Source organism: Sander vitreus, chromosome 22, assembly GCF_031162955.1.
Source record: "Sander vitreus isolate 19-12246 chromosome 22, sanVit1, whole genome shotgun sequence".
NCBI lineage: Eukaryota > Metazoa > Chordata > Actinopteri > Perciformes > Percidae > Sander > Sander vitreus.
The window spans coordinates 4388864-4408776 of NC_135876.1; the positions used below are offsets into that span (position 1 = coordinate 4388864).

Sequence of the window (19913 nt, forward strand, 5' to 3'; positions counted from 1 at the left end):
AGTGGCCTAGCCAGTCTCCAGACCTGAACCCAACAGAAAATCTTTGGAGGGAGCTGAAAGTCCGTATTGCCCAGCGACAGCCCCGAAACCTGAAGGATCTGGAGAAGGTGTGTGCAAACCTGGTCAAGAACTACAGGAAACATATGATCTCTGTAATTGCAAACAAAGGTTTCTGTACCAAATATTAAGTTCTGCTTTGTCATGTCATGTCATGCAATAAAATACAAATTAATTACTTAAAAATCATACAATGTGATTTTCTGGATTTTTGTTTTAGATTCCGTCACTCATAGAGTACCTATGATAAAAAAAAATCATAGAAAAAAAAGAAATTACAGACTTCAGGAAAACCTGCAAAATCGGCAGTTTATCAAATACTTGTTCTCCCCACTATATATATTAAACAAAATACAGCTCATGTCAACAGAGATATATTGGAGGCCACAGGAAGTTACATCACTTGGGCAGCATATTTAGAATAAATATATTTCATTATATTTCAAACTGGTATTTTCCTGGGGCTCACGAGGTGACTTCCTCACATGCGGCGGTTTTGTGTCTTCATGACTGGGCGTGTGCCCCAGTGGGAGGGGCGGTACGGTACACGGTGTGGATACCAATCCAGCAGCAAACTGCTAACTGGTAATGAGTTATGGGATGTGACTGGTGGGGGTCCGCCGCAGGTCGGCAGCTCAGCTCACTGATGCCCCATAATATTTTGGTCACTTTATTTGGTGAACTCATAAAAGCCCCTCTAAAAGCACACACTCCCGTTAAAGCCCTTCTAAAGTCACACACACAAAGTCACGTTTTGCTTGTCTTTCCACTTTTATTCTACATTTTCCAACCAGTTGATGTGATCACACAGAAAATACAGTTGTATTAATGCCTTTTTCCTTTGCTCTGCACCTCAAGTTATTTTGTATGTATATATTTGTTTCTGTTTGCACCATTCACCAGTTCAAATTCCACATAAGTGTAACTTATTGTGGCAATAAAGCCTTTTTCTGATTCTGGTTCTGGTGACTCTCTGTATAGCCATCTGAAAGCAGCAGCTACAGTATCTGTCCCACCTGCACTCTCTAACTGGAGTGATGCTGTCAAGCCACAATTACACAGTTACTGTAACAGATTTGTATGTTAAGAATTGGGCTGAAACGATTCCTCGAAGAATTTGATTACTAAAAATGGATTTTGCGATAATTGAGCTTCCTTTGATCCATGTAACCATATACAGCCCACTGTGTTTTGCACGGATGATTATTACTGTCACACAAGGCGCCTATGGGCTGTGTAATGGTGATGTAAAGAATACGGCAAAATGGAGGGCAGAGAAAAGACAGAAAGTGTAAGGAAGTTTTGGATCATTTCAAGCTGAAACAAAAGGAAAACTGTGCTATGTCTCTATGTAAAGCAGAACTAGCTTATCACAGTAACATAACAGCAATGCTTCAGCATCCAAGCAGTCTAATGTTACTTAATGTTATTGGGAATGAAAGTAACAAATGTGATCCCACCCCATATCCAAGTGTCCCACAGTATCTATTAGTCCCACAAACAACAGTTTACAGAAATGCAGACCGAGACAGAGATCTGAAGACCATGTGTCAGGGTTCTGTTTAAGGAAACGTGGACCATTACCAACCCGTCACTCCAAACTTGTCAAATACTGACTCTTGGTCAGTGTCTCTCCAGCGTCAGATAGCAAAAATCCCACTTTAGCGTCTGTACGGAACACACCGGGCAGAGTAGCAGCTCGACCACGGCGCTGTAAGATGACATAGTATTAAGAGAGACAACAGTAGAGAGTAGTAGGAAAGACCGAACATCCACAAAAGGACTTGGTTGGGCTGGTGGATGGGTCAAACAACGCAGGACTTTCACCCCGGAGAACGGGGTTCATGTGCCGTTCTTGTCCCGTGTGTCACTGAAACGTACATTTTGTAACCCCACCAACCATCTGTTCCTGAACCTAACTGTCCCGTTATTGTGCCGCATGTCAGTTAAACGTATGTCCCAACCCAGGGCGTCAAAAAGTGATGCCAAGAGTCCCGATCAAGCGCGTCTAAATATGGCGTTAAAGGAGACTTTTAGCGTCAGCAGAAACGCCAAAGGCACCTGACCAAGCGTCACTTTTTGATGTGATTGGAGTGAGAATGTGTTGCCATTACTACAGCGACTGCGACCTTTGAGCAGGATGTGCCTACTGAAGACTTGTGAAAATGTAAATAAGGGATCTCTATTAACTTGTTATTGGAGAGGAACTAAATTATATAGAACCTTACATAATGCTCCTTCAGACTTCTGTGTGCAAGTGGAAAAACACAATATATTTAGTCCTTAATTATCAAAAGAGATGAAGAATAAATGAATTGCAGAGCGAGAAATGGAAACATTTGATCTGGCCTTGGATGAGATTGCACGCTCTAATAAAAAAATGCAATTAGACCCTCTGAGGCAGTCTGCTGCCTCAACACAACAGATTATTGATTAGAGCCAAACAGAAATATTTCCTCTGGTCTATATTTGTCTGTTTTCCCTCTCAGATGCTCCTTCCTCCATCTTCTCTAAGATTAATATCATGGCACTAAACTGATGCCATATTGGTTATTAACATGCATCACATTTTTTTTTTTTTTTTAAGAAAACACATTGTCGAAACACAAGGCCTTCTTATGAGAAGATGTTCAGATTTTGGAAGTGTGAACAACGATGCTCTGTCTGAGTATGCTTTGTATCTGGCGAGAAATCAGCCAAGTCATGCTGACTCACAGGTCTACATCAGTTTAAACAAAATGTACTTATTTATAGAAAAAATGACTTTTATTGTAAAGGATTGTATGTAAATGTTCTGTGGTGCATCTGGTCCACCTGCAGAGCTACAGACTCCTCTCCTCCATCCACCACCAATGGCACACTAACATTAACCCTTGTGTTTTTGACCAGTTTTCAAAGTTCTTTATTATGGAAATATGGGTTTCTTTCAACCAAATTGCCCAAAGTAAATTGGATGTCCAATCCAATCCAATCTAACTTTATTTGTAAAGCACATTTAAAACAACCAGGTTGACCAAAGTGCTGGACATTGACATGATTATAAACACGCGAGTAACAAAACAAACATTTAAAACAAATAACAGACTAGAAAAATAAAATGCAGAATACAAAATACAACTCTCAAGCAGGTTTGAAGGCCAATGAATAAAAGTGAGTTTTAAGTCGTGATTTAAAAATGTGAAGGCTGGGGGCCAATCTGACATTCAGAGGCAATTAATTCCAAAGCCTTGGGGCCACGACTGAGACAATCGATCTCCCCTATTTTTCAGCCGCGTTTTAGGGACAACAAGGACTAGCTGGTCAGCAACGACCTCAGAGGAGCGTGCAGCTTTAATAGTTCAATGATATACGCTGGGGCTGGACCATAAAGAGATTTAAAAACAAACAACAGCATCTTAAAATGTATTCTAAAGCAAACCGGTAACCAGTGAAGGGAGGCAAGAACAGGTGTAATGTGATCTCGTTTCCGAGTTCCGGTAAGGAGCTGAGCAGCAGCATTTTGAACCATTTGTAATCTTGAGAGGGAGGCCTGGTTAATACCTACATATAAAGCATTACAGTAATCCAGGCGAGTTGTAATAAAAGCATGTATAACCCTCTCAAAATCAGTGAAAGATAAAAATGGCTTTAGTTTGGTAAGCAGCCTGAGTTGAAAGAAACTAGCTTTTACAACAGAATTGATCTGCTTCTCTAGTTGAAACTCACTGTCCATTTTAACACCAAGGTTAGTTACCATGGACTTGACATAGGGTGTCAGAGGACCCAGATCCAGTTGGGAGGCACCAAGAGCACTACTGGGTCTAAATATCATGACTTCGGTTTTACTTTCATTAAAATGTAAAAAGTTTAAGGCCATCCAGGCTTTTATGTCAGAAAAACAATCGAGCAGTCTTTTTAGGGAATTATCACCCTTTTTATAGGTAAGTAGATCTGTGAGTCATCTGCATAGAAATGGAAGCTGATGTTATGCTTCTTTAAGATGGAACCAAGGGGAAGCAAATACAGGGAGAAGAGAATCAGAGCCAAAATAGAACCCTGAGGAACTCCACATGTCAGCGGTGCTGCGGGTGAAGTAGAGCCACCAAAGCTAACTTTGAACGCTCTCTCTGATAAAAATGATCTAAACCATTTGAGTGCCGTGCCTTTAATCCCCACACTGTGCTCGAGACGAAAGATAAGAACACTGTGGTCAACAGTGTCGAATGCTGCTGTGAGGTCTAAAAGCATAAGTATTGCAGAATCTCCAGAGTCTGTTGAGATTAAAAGATCATTAAAAACTTTTATAAGTGCAGACTCTGTGCTATGAAATGCTTTAAAGCCAGACTGGAACACCTCAAGGATATCATGCCGATCTAAGAAAGATTGTAGCTGCACGAGAACTGCCTTTTCTAAAATGTTGGACATAAAAGGAAGTTTAGAGAAGAACTAAGGTGTCCAGATTTGGCTTTTTGATAAGAGGCTGCACCACTGCCTCTTTAAAACAAAGTGGCACATGACCAGAAGTAAGACTACTGTTAATAATTGCTTGGATGTTTGGTCCAATAGTGTGCCATACCTCTTTAAAAAGACAAGGTGGTACAATATCAATAGGACAAATTGAAGGTTTTAAATGTGTAACAATATCAGTAAGGGCCGAGAGGGATAAAGGCTCAAACTTAATGAGAACTGCTGCACACACTTTGGAAATGGAGGGGTCAAAGGCTGGAAGTGAAATGCTAGCTCTATTGGTGGTGATCTTTTCTACAAAGAAGCGGAGAAATTTTTCACAGGCCACAGAAGACTCTTCCTGCGTTGTGGATCGGGGGGTATGAAGAACAGAGTTGATTGTGCTAAAAAGAACATGAGGATTATGGCAGTTTTTTTCAATAACATCCGAGAGGTATTTAGTCTTTTCAGCTTTGACAGTTATAATAATTAGTAATTACGCCAACTGTCCTTTAGGATATCGTAAAATACCTGCAGTTTATGTTTTTTCCACTGGCGCTCAGCTTTCCTACACTTTTGCTTAGCAGCTCGAGTTAAGTCATTTTTCCAGGGTTCAGAATTCGGTTTGGAACGCCTGGGTTTAAGTGGTGCAATTGTGTCGAGAATATTGCTACAGGTAGATGAAAAAGAGGAAATCAACCCATCTATACCTAGACAAGCGGATGACCCTATATTCTCCATAACATCATTGAACATTTCGGAGAATTGGGCCGCAGTGGCAGGTTTAATCATCCTGCAGAGACAAAGCGGAGCGCATTTCTTAACAGTATTAGTGCTGGGAAGGGAAACATCAAATAAAACCAGTGCGTGGTCAGAAAATACAGCTTCGTGTATATCAATATTTAAAATAGGCAAACTGTGTGACAAAACAAGATCTAATGTGTTGCCATGGATCTGTGTCGGACCACTTACAAACTGTGTAAGGTTAAAAGCATCCGGGAAAAGAGATCCTTCAAAATAAAGGTCTTATTTGCCAGCGATCTAGCATTGACCAGGGCAGTTTTGACAGGAGCAGGGGAACTGGCCGTACGGGTTACGTGACCCAACGACCGAAGATGTCCATGGTTAACGCCACTTCTACGAGGGCGGGGTGAACGTTGGCAAGGATACTCCATATCCGACCCGAGAATCGGTACCAGCCAGGTGCCGGCCGGATCCAAGGCTCGCCAGGAAACATAGCGATCTTGAAGCGAACAGAGGTGACGGCGGGTTCCAAATGCAGAATAATCCGCTAAGTGAGCTTTCAGCTTCACCAGCTGGCCGCTGCGTTTCCCACGGCGTCTAGTGCGTCTTCTCCGGACAAGGGAAGCCGGATTGCGTACGAGGTGAGCAGGTATGTTCAGCAGGAAGGGAGGGAGAAAAGTTTGTTGACCACCCCAATCAGACTTGGGCGACTTTTCCAATGCGAGACGGTAATCAAGCAGCGTTTGGCGATCATAAACCAGCAGAGAGTCAATACATTGTATAAACAGTGACACAAACCGTAAAATCACAAACAATTTGTCTGGTGCAATTTGCCCTGCAACAGACAGCTTGCCACACACACTGGCGCCATCTTTCCCTTTGGATCTGTCCATGTATGGATGTACGTTGTATGGAAGCCATACAACATTCTTCGCAGGTAAAATGAATGATTACTTCCTGAATTTGGGGTGTTTTATTCAATTTTATAGCATTTGAAAAAAATGTAAATGGTTTTAAAACAGTCTCCTGACTAAACTTTGACATAAACCATCATCTTATCTTAACCAAAAGTCCAAGACCAAAATAATATATATTTTCTGCTTTTTTAAACCCAAAAACAACAATGCGTTTATTAGAAATGTTTCCTGTGATATATCTTAAGCAGACCTCAGTAGAAAATGACAGCTTTTTCTAATGGCAGTGATAAATAATCAAGTGATATTTACAGTGAGCAAGCCTTATGATAATGATGCATTATTTACAGCACTTCATCTGAGGCCCAGATGGAGAGGAGAGGAGGAAGGGATAATGCTGCAGGCTCTATCCCTCCATTTGACTCTCTCTGTTACATTTTTTTCAGGCTGTTCTCATGAACCATTCGTACATATCGCCACGAAAAGTAAGGCACTGTAATTGGTGTGTATTCCACATATTTATTATTGTCAGCAGCACATTGACTGCTGCTGTACAAGAGCGTGAAGATCCTCGTAGGGAGGAGGTCAGGGGGGGGGAGTTTGGCTCCTAAAACATAGGGCTTTTAAGCCGGGGGAACGGAGTTCATGTCCCGGAAGAAATTAAGGAGAGAATACAAGACTTTCACTCAGGAAACAGGTGTTCATGTCCCAGGAGTACTACTTAAGGGGATCAGTGTTTTAACCCAAACCACAATCTGGTTTCTAATCTTAACTAGTTGTTTTGGTGCCTAAACTTAAAGCTTTGTGTAACTTTTTTATATTAATAAACGTCCCCAAGCCATTGCCAAATGAGTAGCTACAAAGCTAATTAAGACTATCAGCTCCACACAATTCTCTCTGTATTTCTCAGTATGACTATGTTCAGAAGATTGCGGCATCCGGCGACTATCCCGTGCAGAAGCTCGAGTGAAGATAATGACCTCTTCTTAAGAGTCCATCATGTTTTTTTAATCCTCTGTGTCCTCCTTGGCTACAAGTAACTGTGGGGGGCGCTGCACGATCATGGAAGGCTTGTATCATGTGGACGCGCCAACAGTTTTGTTGTCATTATTTAGAATACAGAAACTACGCACTATAGCTTTAACTGTTGTCGCCGCAGGATAGTCACTTTTTGTCGGCTAAACCCAACTGTACCAGGCCCTGACCGGACCATCACCTGGCGCTGCCCTGTAGCCGGCTCACAGTTCGCTTTTGTGGGCTAAACTTCACAGCAACGGCCTCTGAAAGGCTCACAGTAGTCTCGATTTACCAGACCCTGATCCAAAGTGCGCTGGAAAACGGGCTCTGGTTTAATGGCATTTCTTTAAACTAATCATCTCATGGGTGGTGCTAAACTCGGCACAGAGCTGCTGCAAAATAGTCGTGCGAGAGAAAAGTCAGATTGGACAGATAGTCTAGCTAGCTGTCTGGATATACCCTGCAGAGATCTGAGGAGCAGTTAACAATAGTCCTCATAAATCCACCAAATTTAAAATTCCAACACAAAGAAGGCGGAAGGTAATGGAAAATACATGCACCCGGCGGAATTTCCTGCAGCACCGGAGCAATCCCGGATATAGAGTATGAAAGTTACCCTTTCTCAGCTAAATCTAACCGTAAAGTCTGCCAAACTTAACAAGCTGTCATGTCAGCAGACGTCACGTGACAGGCCGGTGGTCGCAGTTATTTCATAGGATATCATACGAATTGTTGAGCATAAGTTTTGGTACGATATCTTACAAACCCGTTCATGAGAACGTGTTGTGACACCGGAGCCCAGGCAGGTTTGCTTTGTCCCACATGTTGTGTTCAGCCTAGTGCTGGGCAATAATTCAATATGATCATTTATCGTCTTTCAATGGAATCATATCATGATCATATCATATATCAAGATATGGTGATGTACAGTCTAAATTGTCTAAATTGATAACAAGCACATACTAACTCCATTTTCTCAGGAAATCTGTTGTGAAACATTTTGGGGGAATATTTGAAGAATTGCAGATTTGTTTTAACATCACACTAATTTTGTGCATGCATAGTACTGACTAAGCTGGATAAAAAAATCTTTATTTTTTTTCTCTATAAATTCACTTGAAACTGTTTACCACATTATTGATGATTATTTATCTAAAATGTCATTGTAGAAAATATTTTGTAACCAATTGTCAACCCTACAACAACAGCTCAGCCTAAATATTTTCAATCTCCTCTCCCATCATGTACTCTTATCTCCTCCTCCTTTTTCTTCTCCTCTCTTCCCACTTTCTCATCTGCTCTCTGCTTTTACCTCCTCCCTTCTCTCCTTCCCCTCTCTTCTCTTCCTCTCACCTCCCTTATTTGCTGTGTCTCTCCCTCTGGGTATCATCCCCGCCTCCGCTCTCTTCTTATTTTTATGTCGTTCTTCTTCTCCTTTTTATCTATCTATTATTCTCCATCCCCCTCTTTCTCTTTCTCTCTTTCTTCTTCCATGCTGCAGTTCCAGTGGCAGATCTGCCAGCACTTGTCTAAATACAGGAGAGAAAACAGACAGATGCCCTGAGGAGAAACTCTACATATCCGCTCATATTTACACACAGTCACAGCTGTCTGCCAGCATTTCATCACAGTTTTCAGTAAAACATTAGGAGCACAGGGAGGACATTTCAGAACATTTTTGAAAGTCAAACTAAAATAATGTAGATTTTCAGCATTTCCCTATCAGGAGAATATTTTGAGTGGGGTAATAGATTGAATCCTCATAAACATCTCTGAGACATGCAGTATGACAAGTTTTTACTTGCTGCAGTCATTCACCCAATGACACAGCTTCTGGGAGCTGGGAACATCATTTTACATCAGTCGCCAAACCAATGAGCACTGTTCACCTGTTTCATCACAGATTGTACCTTTATGTGCAAACCGTAAGCTCGATGGTGTTTTAAGGCCCCAACGTCGACTTCAAGGCAGCGCTGCGACCGTCGACTTCAAGGCACCTAACCCTAACCCTAACAATTGCCTAATGGAAGACGACGTTGGGGGCTTAAAACACCAAACACCAAACTTTACACACCAGTCTCTTCTCTTCTGGGCCGGTATGAGTTTCTAACGGTATGATAACCTTCAGCAAAAATATCACGGTTTTCTTGGTATTGCGGTATTGCATTTACAGCTTTAAAATGTATTTATTTGAAATGTCTAGGTATAAAACAACTTTTTTTCCATTGAACACAATGTATTCTTCCAAGAGGGATTTCTAAACTGCACTTTCTGTCCTTGACGGCTCATACCGCAGGAACGGTATCACGGAAAATGTTAGACTTCTTCAAACCGCAGTAAAACCTTGAAACTGGTAAATGGCCCATGCCCAGTCTCTTGACAAAGCCGAGGGAACCTTTTGTTTCAGATACACTAGGCGGCTGGGAGGGACATTTGATATGCATACTCCAGTCTCTTCCTCTCTCTGAACAGAACAAACACAGTCCGGAGTTGCAGGATGCATCGCATTCATGCAACTTTACTGTAACACCGTAATAGGGCTGAATACTGTCCAAGGGTTTCGATACCGGTACCGATAACCAATACCGTGACTTGAGTGATTTTTTTTCGATACCATCTGGTGGTTGTTTTTGTCGTTCAACAGCATTTTACTAGTGAAATAAGTTATTGTTATTGTTATACATTATCATTAAATCATTTAATTTTGACCATATGACCTTAGCAATAAACAAGCCGTTCTTTAATGTCACCAACTGTTATTTAGTACCCTTTTTTTTCTTTTCTTTTTTTACTTTATTAAAAAGTATCAGTTCAGGCACCGTTAAGTATGTATGCGATTAATTTCGATTAATTAATCACAGAGTATGTAATTAATTAGATTACATTTTTTATCGATTGACAGCCCTAATATATATATATATATATATATATATATATATATATATATATATATATATATATATATATATATATATATATATAATCTTACCTGTATCAACTTTTGCAACAAAGGAGGGTCCTGAGTTTGCAATGTCCCTTAGAAATGAAACCAGTGATTGAACAAAATGTTAAAAAATGCAGAGGATCTCCAGTAATGGTTGCGTCTCTCTTCCCTGGCAGATGTATGTGACGTGCACGGTGCAGGCCAAAGGTACGCGTCTGGCCAAGCCCATGCTGTCTCTGGGGTTCATGTGTCTGGCCTTCCTCACCGGTCTGAACCGTGTGGCTGAATACCGCAACCACTGGTCGGACGTCATCGCTGGCTTCATCATCGGCACGGCCATCGCCACTTTCCTGGTGAGTCTCGCGCACACACACACGCACACACAGACACACACACACACACACACACACACTCACACACACAGGTCATAATGCGGACAGAAGTGTTGGGATTATAGCACACGTGTTATTCTCAAAGTCCGCAGACCAAATCCAGCCTCTCGCAGATTTTGATCCGGCCTGCATATCAATTTAGGTTCACAATCAATTTTGGCCTGTTTAGTTTTTGTCACCTTTTCAGACGTTTTTGTAAATTTTCCAAGCATTTGGGCACTTGTTTTCTGTGGTGGCTGAGGAACTGTTTTCCTGACTCTCTATATGAGACATGGAATAATACAGTAATTCGACATCTTGGCTCAGAAACGCAAGTACAGTAACGAGTTATGAAACGCATTACCCGCTGCTGTGCTGAGTGATAAAGGAACGAAAGTACTTTTTTGATGAGTAATCAATAGCCTCATTGATGCAGTTTTCAAGTAAGCTTTGGAACACTGTTGGCCTCTGAGTCTCTGCAGCCCTGTGGTGTTTTAGGAGAGGAAGAATGGTGGGAACACTACTTTGCAAACCAGAAAATTACACAATTTAAAAAAAGAATTACGATGCGCTGTTTCACTTTTCCTCACAGTTTTACACAGGTGATAATCTGACTTCAACTTGCTGATTGTTCCCCGTTTGTATGCAATGTCAGTTTGGGTGTCTGCCCAATTTTACCCCGTTCTTCTGCTGCTATCATGTTTGGTAAGCCTGTCAGAAAGATGTTTGAGATCCTGAAAGCCTGATGTTGACCAGGTACCGTTCCCTCCCAATAAAACACGGCAAGCTCTGTCAAGCTAGCCAATGCAGTTCAGCTATTTTTGCCTGGATAACCACTACATGTTAAATCACATTTTTTAACCAGCAGTTTGGTTTATAGTAGAGATGTTCCTATACCATTTTTTGCTTCCTGATTCCAATTCCTAAACTTGAGTATTTTCTTCGGGGCTATATCGGTGCATAAACTCCAGTACTCACCGAAACCGATACCAGCATTTAAGGCAGTATCGGAGGCTTTTCCGATGCTGGTATCGGTATCAGAACATCTCTAGTTTATAACAATATCCTGCAGCTGGCGTTTAACCTCTTTCTGTTTTTGTTATTGGGCAAATTAAAATTTTGACCTAATGATGATGTAAGAAAAGTCAGAGGATCATCAAAGTTGTTACAATTAATGCCGTGAGGAACATTAATGTTTGAGCCTAATTTCTTTGCAATCCATCCAAAAGTTGGGACATTTTGTTCAAAACCACAAATGTGGCACTAAGGAAAAGTCAGTCAAAATCAGTAGCATTCATCGTCTGGGAATCATGAATGTCTGTGCTTCATTTGTACAGAGTTGTTTCACAGGACCAGTGGAAACTTTGACCTGCTAGCAGCACTAGAGGAAATGTTAAGGGAACACACAAGTCATTAGGCTTCATCCTCTGGGAGTTCTGCACCAAATGTGATGACAGTCCATCCAATAGTTGTTGCCAGGGTTTTCCCTACCGTCATAAGTGACGGTAGGGAAAACCCTGGCAACAACTATTGGATGTCTGCCCAATTTTACCCCGTTCTTCTGCTGCTATCATGTTTGGTAATCCTGTCAGAAAGATGTTTGAGATCCTGAAAGCCTGATGTTGACCGGGTACCGTTCCCTCCCAATAAAACACAGCAAGCTCTGACAAGCTAGCCAATGCAGTTCAGCTATTTTTGCCTGGATAACCACTACATGTTAAATCACATTTTTTAACCAGCAGTTTGGTTTATAGTAGAGATGTTCCTATACCGCAGCACCCAAGCCGTTCCGGGCAACACCTAAGCAATGTGAATGTAAAGTCAATGTGAGCTTCAAAACTAACCAAACGACTTTTCTCAGATCTAGTAATTGTAGTTTGTCCCCAGTGTACTTCTTTAGCAAGTTTTGTCTTTTGTCTTAGCTTTTTGAGTGTTATTTATTTATTGTCTGCTCTAGCTTCTCTGATGTTTCAGGCACATATATGGTAATAATAATGGTCCATAATGATGTGAAATTGCACATCAACATTTTATTGAGAGAGGTATCCCTAAACACCCCGCCAAAAATGTCCACCTAAGTCTTCTACAAACTTAGGGAAAACACTGGTTGTTGCAATATTTCAGGCCAGATCAATATGGTGAACCAACTGACCAACATTGCCGTTAGCATGGCTGAAAAAAAGCTTTATTTGTTCGGTCAGACAGTGGCCCCCATCATGACCAGTTCATTTATGTAGCAGTTTTGTTTGATAATAACAGTAAAATGAATACGTATTGCTCTGCTTCTAATATGAAAAATATGGATTGCCAGCAGCTTAACAAAAGTAGAAGCAAGAGGGAATAAGTATTGTGTTGGAGTTAACATGTACATCATCTATCAGGGTCGCAGAGTTTGGCTGCACAACTCAATGATGTGAAGCTAATGGCGGTCAGTCTGTGTTGCTGCATGTTTAAACATGCTTTTATAAGGCCTGTGTTCATTCGTGAAGTACTCTATATCATGGCTTGTCTTCGCTACACAGCTGTGCTGCAGACTATCACGTAATACACACACAGTGATGATGCCCCCAGATGCAGCAGCTGAAGATAATTTCTCCGCCTTTTTCCCCTTTTCTCATCCTCTTCCTCTTGCGTCGGACAGAGAAAGGCCAGTTCATTCTTTGCTGTGTCTCGAGGGCTTTTTAGAGAGAGAGGCTCTGTGCTACAGCTCACTCAGCCTCTTCACACTGAGCTGCATTCATGTTAAAACACTACAGTGCCATTAGGGAAATACAAAGACAACACTCGTTCTTTTACTTTCCCTCCTCTCCTTGTTTCCTCTCTTCTCTTCTCCTTGGCTGGATCTCAGATCCCTTAAATTGCATCCCCGGCTCCTTCACTTGCTTCTCTTCCTCGTGTCTCAGTCCGTCCCACCAAATAAATACGGGAGAGACGCAAGGAAATCATGGGAGGGGGAGAGGACACTTTAGAGGGATGAGACGTCCTTTCCTCTGTAGCGTCACGTGAATTCGTCAGCTGTGTGGGCGGAGTTAGCAACGGCTTTCAGCTGCACAGCTTCCTAGGAAGGCTGCTTTCTGTATCCGCGTTCATAGCTCCTCAGAGATCCATCCTCGCTTATAGCTCCTAAGAGATCCCACCTCCATCCTCGGGGCAGAAATAAGAGCTTCACAAAGGAGGGCCAGAACGACTTCTGTTTCAGCCGAGGATTGAGGAGCAAAGAGCAAATAAGGGAACTTGTTTCCTCTCTTCTCTCCTCCTCACTCCCCTTTTTCTTTCATCCCCTCTCCTTGTTTCCTCTCCTCTCATGTTAACACGGCTGCCTCAAACTAATAGCTCTCATTATCACAGAGAACAATCAGAGAGCTCCTGGCTCTGCAGGGATGCTGTTTTATATGTGCAAATTATCTCGCCATGATCCTGCTGGTATATGTGGAGTAATAAAGGCTTGCACAACGGCATAACATCGTGGTTTTAGGTCTTTAGGAATTAAACAAATAAATGAGACCTTCTAATTTAGAAACGAAAAACAGAAAATAGGTGCTGAGATGGATTAACATGAGGAAATATACCAGCACTTAGAAACCTGCGGCTAAAAGCACAACAATGTCAGTATACAGGTTGGTGCTTCCTGGGTCTTAACTTACTTCAACAATTAAGTGTAGTGAAGGTCTGTTATATGTTACCAGGTTTATCTTATTGTATCTTTTGTCTTTGATTGCACTGGCTTGTTTTATTTTCTTTTGTAATGAGAGGAATCTGCTGAATGTGCTTTCCAGGGCTTTATAGCAGCTCATTGTTTAGCTGTCCAGCAGCTTTACTGTTCTGTTACTCACAGCGCTTTCATGGCTTCGTTTTCCAGCAGTAGGCGGCTGTTAACAGAGAAAAAACAAACTGTACTCCCCCTGATCAGCAGCAAACAGCAGACAGACACAGTTAGAGATGAGCTGGGCATTTAGCTGCTAAAGAGATAGATATTTCCCTCAGGAGCCGGTGGAGACCAAAACTAGAGTTAAAAGAGAGAGAATATTACACTGACAGCAACTCTACACAGAAGGTGTTTCAGGCTGTCGCACGCTCGTTTGACGGAACAGAGATGCTGCTATTTTAATCAGTCCAGCTGTCCACACAAGCCACGTAACACACTAAACGCGTGTAAACGTATCCCGAAGACACACAACTGAATGACAACGCTGTAGGATGTATGCCAGCAAGCAACTTGTCATATCAACTTTAAAGGTGATGTCAATGTTGTGTCCACAACGTGTTCCCCACTGCCTCCAAGTGGCCTAAAAATCAGACATTGCTGGTTTAAAATCAGCAAAGTATGTATTTCGTGTCTGAAAAGGGCTTAACAACTATTATTGCTAGTCATGGTTCCATTATCTTTATTGTTACTATAATTCCCACTGTTCATCATGCCAACTGCTATAATTATTATGAATAATAATTCTCTATTTCTGTATGTCTGTATCGGTGTCACTGTGTCCCAACCGACAGCGGCAGATGCCCGACCACTAAGCACCTGGGTCTGTCCGAGTTTTCTGTCTGTTTAAAGGAAGTTTTTCCTCGCCACTGTTGCACTAAATGCTTGCTCTTGAGAAAATTGTTGGAATTGTTGGGTCTTTGTAAATTACAGAGTGTAATCTAGACCTACTCTATCTGTAAAGTGTCCTGAGGTAACTCTTGATATGATTTGATACAAAAAATAAAATTTAATTGAATTAACACCAAATACACAAAGGTAATATTAGCCAATTATACTGTAGCGCACACACACACACACACACACACACACACACACACACATTTTATATTCTTTATTTGATTCCACATTATAAGTTCAATTTCATTAGGAATCAAATTTCCTGAATGATCCAACAGATTAAAACAGATTAGCACAGTGTTATGAATTATACAATTATAATGGTACAGGAAACATTGCCTCTTCCAAATAAACATGCATATAGTTGCTGAGATTGAACAGTACTTTGCCAAAGTTTGGCCCGTTTTAGAAAGCCCCCCAAAGCAAAGTCGACAAATCGCCAGCCTGTGTACATGACCTAGACTACCAAACACTAGCACAATGAGCTTGCATTTGTACCTAAGGTTCTCAATGGTAGTTCTCAAGATGACTGATATATTTAGTCTTAGAACAGTAAGAGTCCTCCTTAAACAAGTCAAATGCACATGACAGCTCTACACAATTTTGTGTAGAGCTCTTCTTCAACTCACTCAACTGGACAAAATCAATGCTGACACACGATGACATCATCACCCTCTGAGGACACACACAGGGAAACAAATGACCGGCAAAGCTGCGCTGCCCTTCCATTTGTAGCTTCACCACAGATGCATCTGTCGACGCCAGACAGCTGGAGTATAACAATAGGAACAATAGAAAAGCAAAACAAGTCTTAATGAAGTTTGTCCATCATACCTCGGTTAGCTTTCGCTCCTTGCGTTGGAAAACTGCCTGACAATAAGTTGGTACTACCAGACCTACTGTAAGTGAAACCACAAAGAGTTTTGTCTCCACTTGATCAGCGAGTCAGATGCTGAAAGCTACACTTCTGTCTGCTCTGAGATGGGTGTTTGCTGTGGCTTGGGGCCTCTAGGAGGACGCAGAGAGATCCTTATTGGTGCTAAGTTAGCAGAATTATATTTTGTGTTTACTTCCTGTTAGATGAAATGTGTACAATTTCTCTAAATGAATTAAAGCATTTGTTAAGATGAAGTTGTTAAAAAAAGGAATAGCAGCAGCGAGCCATCCCAGTTCAGTTGCTGTGTGCCTTCCTGTTTGGCCCTTGGCTCATGGAACAAAACACCTAAAAAGCAACCTGATTGGCTGTTTGTGGTCAATGACTTTTCTCAAGTTTGCTGGCTGCTTCATGACCCTCCATACACAGTTCCCAGGTTGCACTGCTCTGTAGGATGCAATGGACTTCGACGACTCCAGCCTCAGAGAGTTTGTGAATCTCTTCTCTGCTCAGCCAATTGAAATTGGTTATTTCATTTTGAACCTCAAAGCCACACTTTGCTCCTTTTATAGGAGCTCATGCAACACCCACATCCATCATAGCTACAGTCGTGCCCCCAGGACAAAGTCCATACACATATGTGCCCTACATACTCGGGATACTCTCTTATTCAGGAACCTCTATCAGTTACACACATCTCTGTCCTACTTCTGTGTGTGTGTGTGTGTGTGTGTGTGTGTGTGTGTGTGTGTGTGTGCGTGTGCGTGTTATAGGTGGTGTGTGTAGTGCATAACTTCAAAGGAAAGTTACTGCTGTGTGAGGAGTCACCAGCGGAGCAGCGGCCGAACATAGGCATGCTGAACATCGGCCGAATGGAGAGTCCTCTGGAGAAGTACATCGCCTCACAGGTCAGCACAGCACACCTGCTCTCACATTACACACCTTTCCATGCTGGAGGACTGTATTTGTACCTGTTCTGTATGTCTGTACATCAGCTTTAGACCAGTATGCTTCTTTGAACTCTCATAAGGCCACTAATGGTTTAACAACGACAATATTACTAATATTCAGTTTTAAAATGTGACAATTTCCATGCAAAAACAAACCGTTATGTTTTGTTACACAAACGGATTCAAAATGTTATTCGTTGAGTGTCAGACATCTGAATGGCCGCCCCCATATTCAGTGGCTCAAATAGCACCAGCGTTGCACTTATTTAAAGCCGTTTCTCTGATTGGACAAACTGAGCCAATCAGAGCTTTTCAGACCAGATTTAGAGTCGGAAGGTCATATTCCTGGTCCAGAGCGGTCCTGTGAAGTGTAGGTGAGTTTGATGCAGCTGTACATGTTTTTTCAAGTTAACTTAGAGAGAACTAAAAATTCCAACTCCTTGTTCAGATAAAACACATAGCAAATTTTGGAGGCAGCATGATTGCATATAAAGTCAATGGAAAGATGCGATAAGATGTGCATCCAACGGGTGCAGCACAAACTGATGTAAAGACGTTTCAGCGCAATAGAAAATGTTTCAACCTGAGCGCAAACTTTGTGCGTATCTGGGACTAAACATACAGAGACAAGAGGAGAAAGGAGAGACAGTGGAGGGAAACAGCAGTTTCTGGTCCAGTTAGAGGCTGACCTGAACAAAGACACACTCCTACAAACACGGTCAGTGTGTCCATTCCTGGCTAGCTTACAGCTAATTTATGGTTTGTACATTGGCAGTTTGAGGCAAATAAACACCAACAGTTCTGCGGTCAAATTGGTGCAACTGATGGAAGGCGAAAAATGGCCTGAACAAATCCATAAAGTGGTACATTTAATTGTCAGGACCAAACATTTGGTTAACTAAGCAACTGGTAGCACAGCTTCTGTGTCAACTGAAAAAGATCACTATGGATTGGTTAGGGAAAAAATAACCCCGCATCCCAAACAGAAAGCACCTAACAGGAGCATGATGAATAATGAAGTGAAAAGAAACAGGCAATTCAACCTGTGAAGCATTGTTTACATTTTGTCCATATACAAATATGTTTTATAAGAAACATAATACTGCCCACACTATATTCTGTCATGGAGATGTGAACACGGCACCTAGAAATGAAACGTTGGCCTCGTCATGGCCGTTGGACGTATCATCAAGTGACTGAAGTTCCATACTTGCGTCACGACACCTGAGTCATTCATTCGCCACCGAGGCGATGCACATATACCCTGATCTCTGGCGTCAAAGCCTGAGTCATACCAACCTTATTTGGCAAAGCAGATTTGTAGAATATACGGCTATTTTGCAAGACACAGGGTTACATAGGACTAACAAAGTGTTCACTGACACCCACTTTGGACTTGGCCCTGACATTTGATTTGGCAGCACACCTGGAAAGGTTAAGTCAAATCAAATGTGAAGTGACAGGTCACTCAGCAGTATATCACACATGGTGCTGGTGGCAGCAAGTCATATCATACCACTGTATCAGCACTTCCATTAAGTGTGAAACAAATTGGTTCCATTATTCAATCAGTTGATCGACATATGACGGTCGCAAGCACAATGAACATTTAGATTCCTGTTATGATTTAAAAAAAATATTTAACACATAAAAATGCTGAGCATATGCTAGTTCCAGCTTCACAAATGTGGGAATCTGGTGCTCTTCACCATCTCAAATGAAATACCTTTGGACCTGCTGGTCAACAAAACTAAACAAATTTGAGACACCACTTACTGTAAAATGAATCACATCATCACCAAACTTCAAACTTCGTGATTCATCTTATCACAAGGGAGTGCCAATGACAATTCTTTAAAAAAGCCATTATTGCCTCGATATATGTTGAGAAAATTGTCATATTGGTCTAATCCTGGTGTAGAGAATGCATTTCTCTTTGGAGTGAATATGTTTCTAAATGTTAGCATTTGCTCATCTTTGCAGTTCTTGTTCTTTTCGAGCATAATAGCAACCGTTAGCCCTGCTACAAGGTAGCAGTGTGTGACTTTAATGACACACCTACACATATTGCTGTAGGAGACGGATGATGAAGATGAAGAGTCTTGCTACATTAAGGAGCGCCTCCTGGCCTTCCTGCACTGGCTGCAGGGTCTCCACTGGTTCCAGCGTCTCAGAAACAAAAGGCAACAAACCTGAGCTCTGCCAAATCTCTGGACACGTCTCTGCCTTTCTTTTTTATTCTGCATCGGAATTAGACTAACATACATGTCTAAAGTATGCAGTCAGGTCTGCATACTTGAGACATTTAATACGCACAATATCAGCCAGTGGTTTCACATCTAAACACATTTTATTATGGTGATATTTTTGTCAGTTTAGCCATCGATTATGTTGCTAATCAGAACATTATATTAATCACTTTAACAGCTGAGATAAATACTTGGCCAGACAGAGACAATAACTTGTTTTTTTTCTTTTTAAATGTTAAGCAAATTTCACAAAAGTAGACAAAAGAGTGTAGTAGTATTCCATACTTGTATTAACACTTGTTCACTGAGTTAGCTGGTGAGATCGATAGACAGATACAGACCCGCTTCCCACTTCAACCTGCAGTACTCAACTGTAGTTGTGCTCACAGTTTCAATCTGACTACACTGTAAAAAATCACAGAAAAAAATTGAATAATGTCCTGGCAGAAAATTACCAGTACCTTTTCCATTAAGTTTACGGACATTTCTGTTAATCCAAGAACGGAAAATTCTGAAGATTTACAGTATATCCTCAGTACCTTTTTAATGGACATTTCTAGTAATTAAAAAATCTAAGTACGAAAAAACACCTGTGAAAAATCATTACAGAAAATTCCTTCATATTAACACAGTATATTAGCCCGTATTTCTACGGACTTTTCCAACAGTGTACAATACAATGGAACTCTCTCTCTGCTCATGTCTTAACTGTCAAAATCTCTCACAAAGGCATAAAAATGCCCCAAGAAATACTTAAAAAAAACA

General features: G+C 41.4%; 1 protein-coding gene across 1 annotated transcript in view; it reads left to right on the plus strand.

Annotated features, from left to right (window-relative positions):
* The window catches only part of plppr5b (phospholipid phosphatase related 5b), a 97319-nt gene that overhangs the window by 73795 nt on the left and 3611 nt on the right, over positions 1-19913 (plus strand). Inside the window, exons 4-5 of the mRNA XM_078280492.1 lie at positions 10278-10454; positions 16723-16857. Of these exons, the coding sequence (XP_078136618.1) occupies positions 10278-10454; positions 16723-16857 (312 nt within the window). The remainder of the gene's footprint in view (positions 1-10277; positions 10455-16722; positions 16858-19913) is intronic.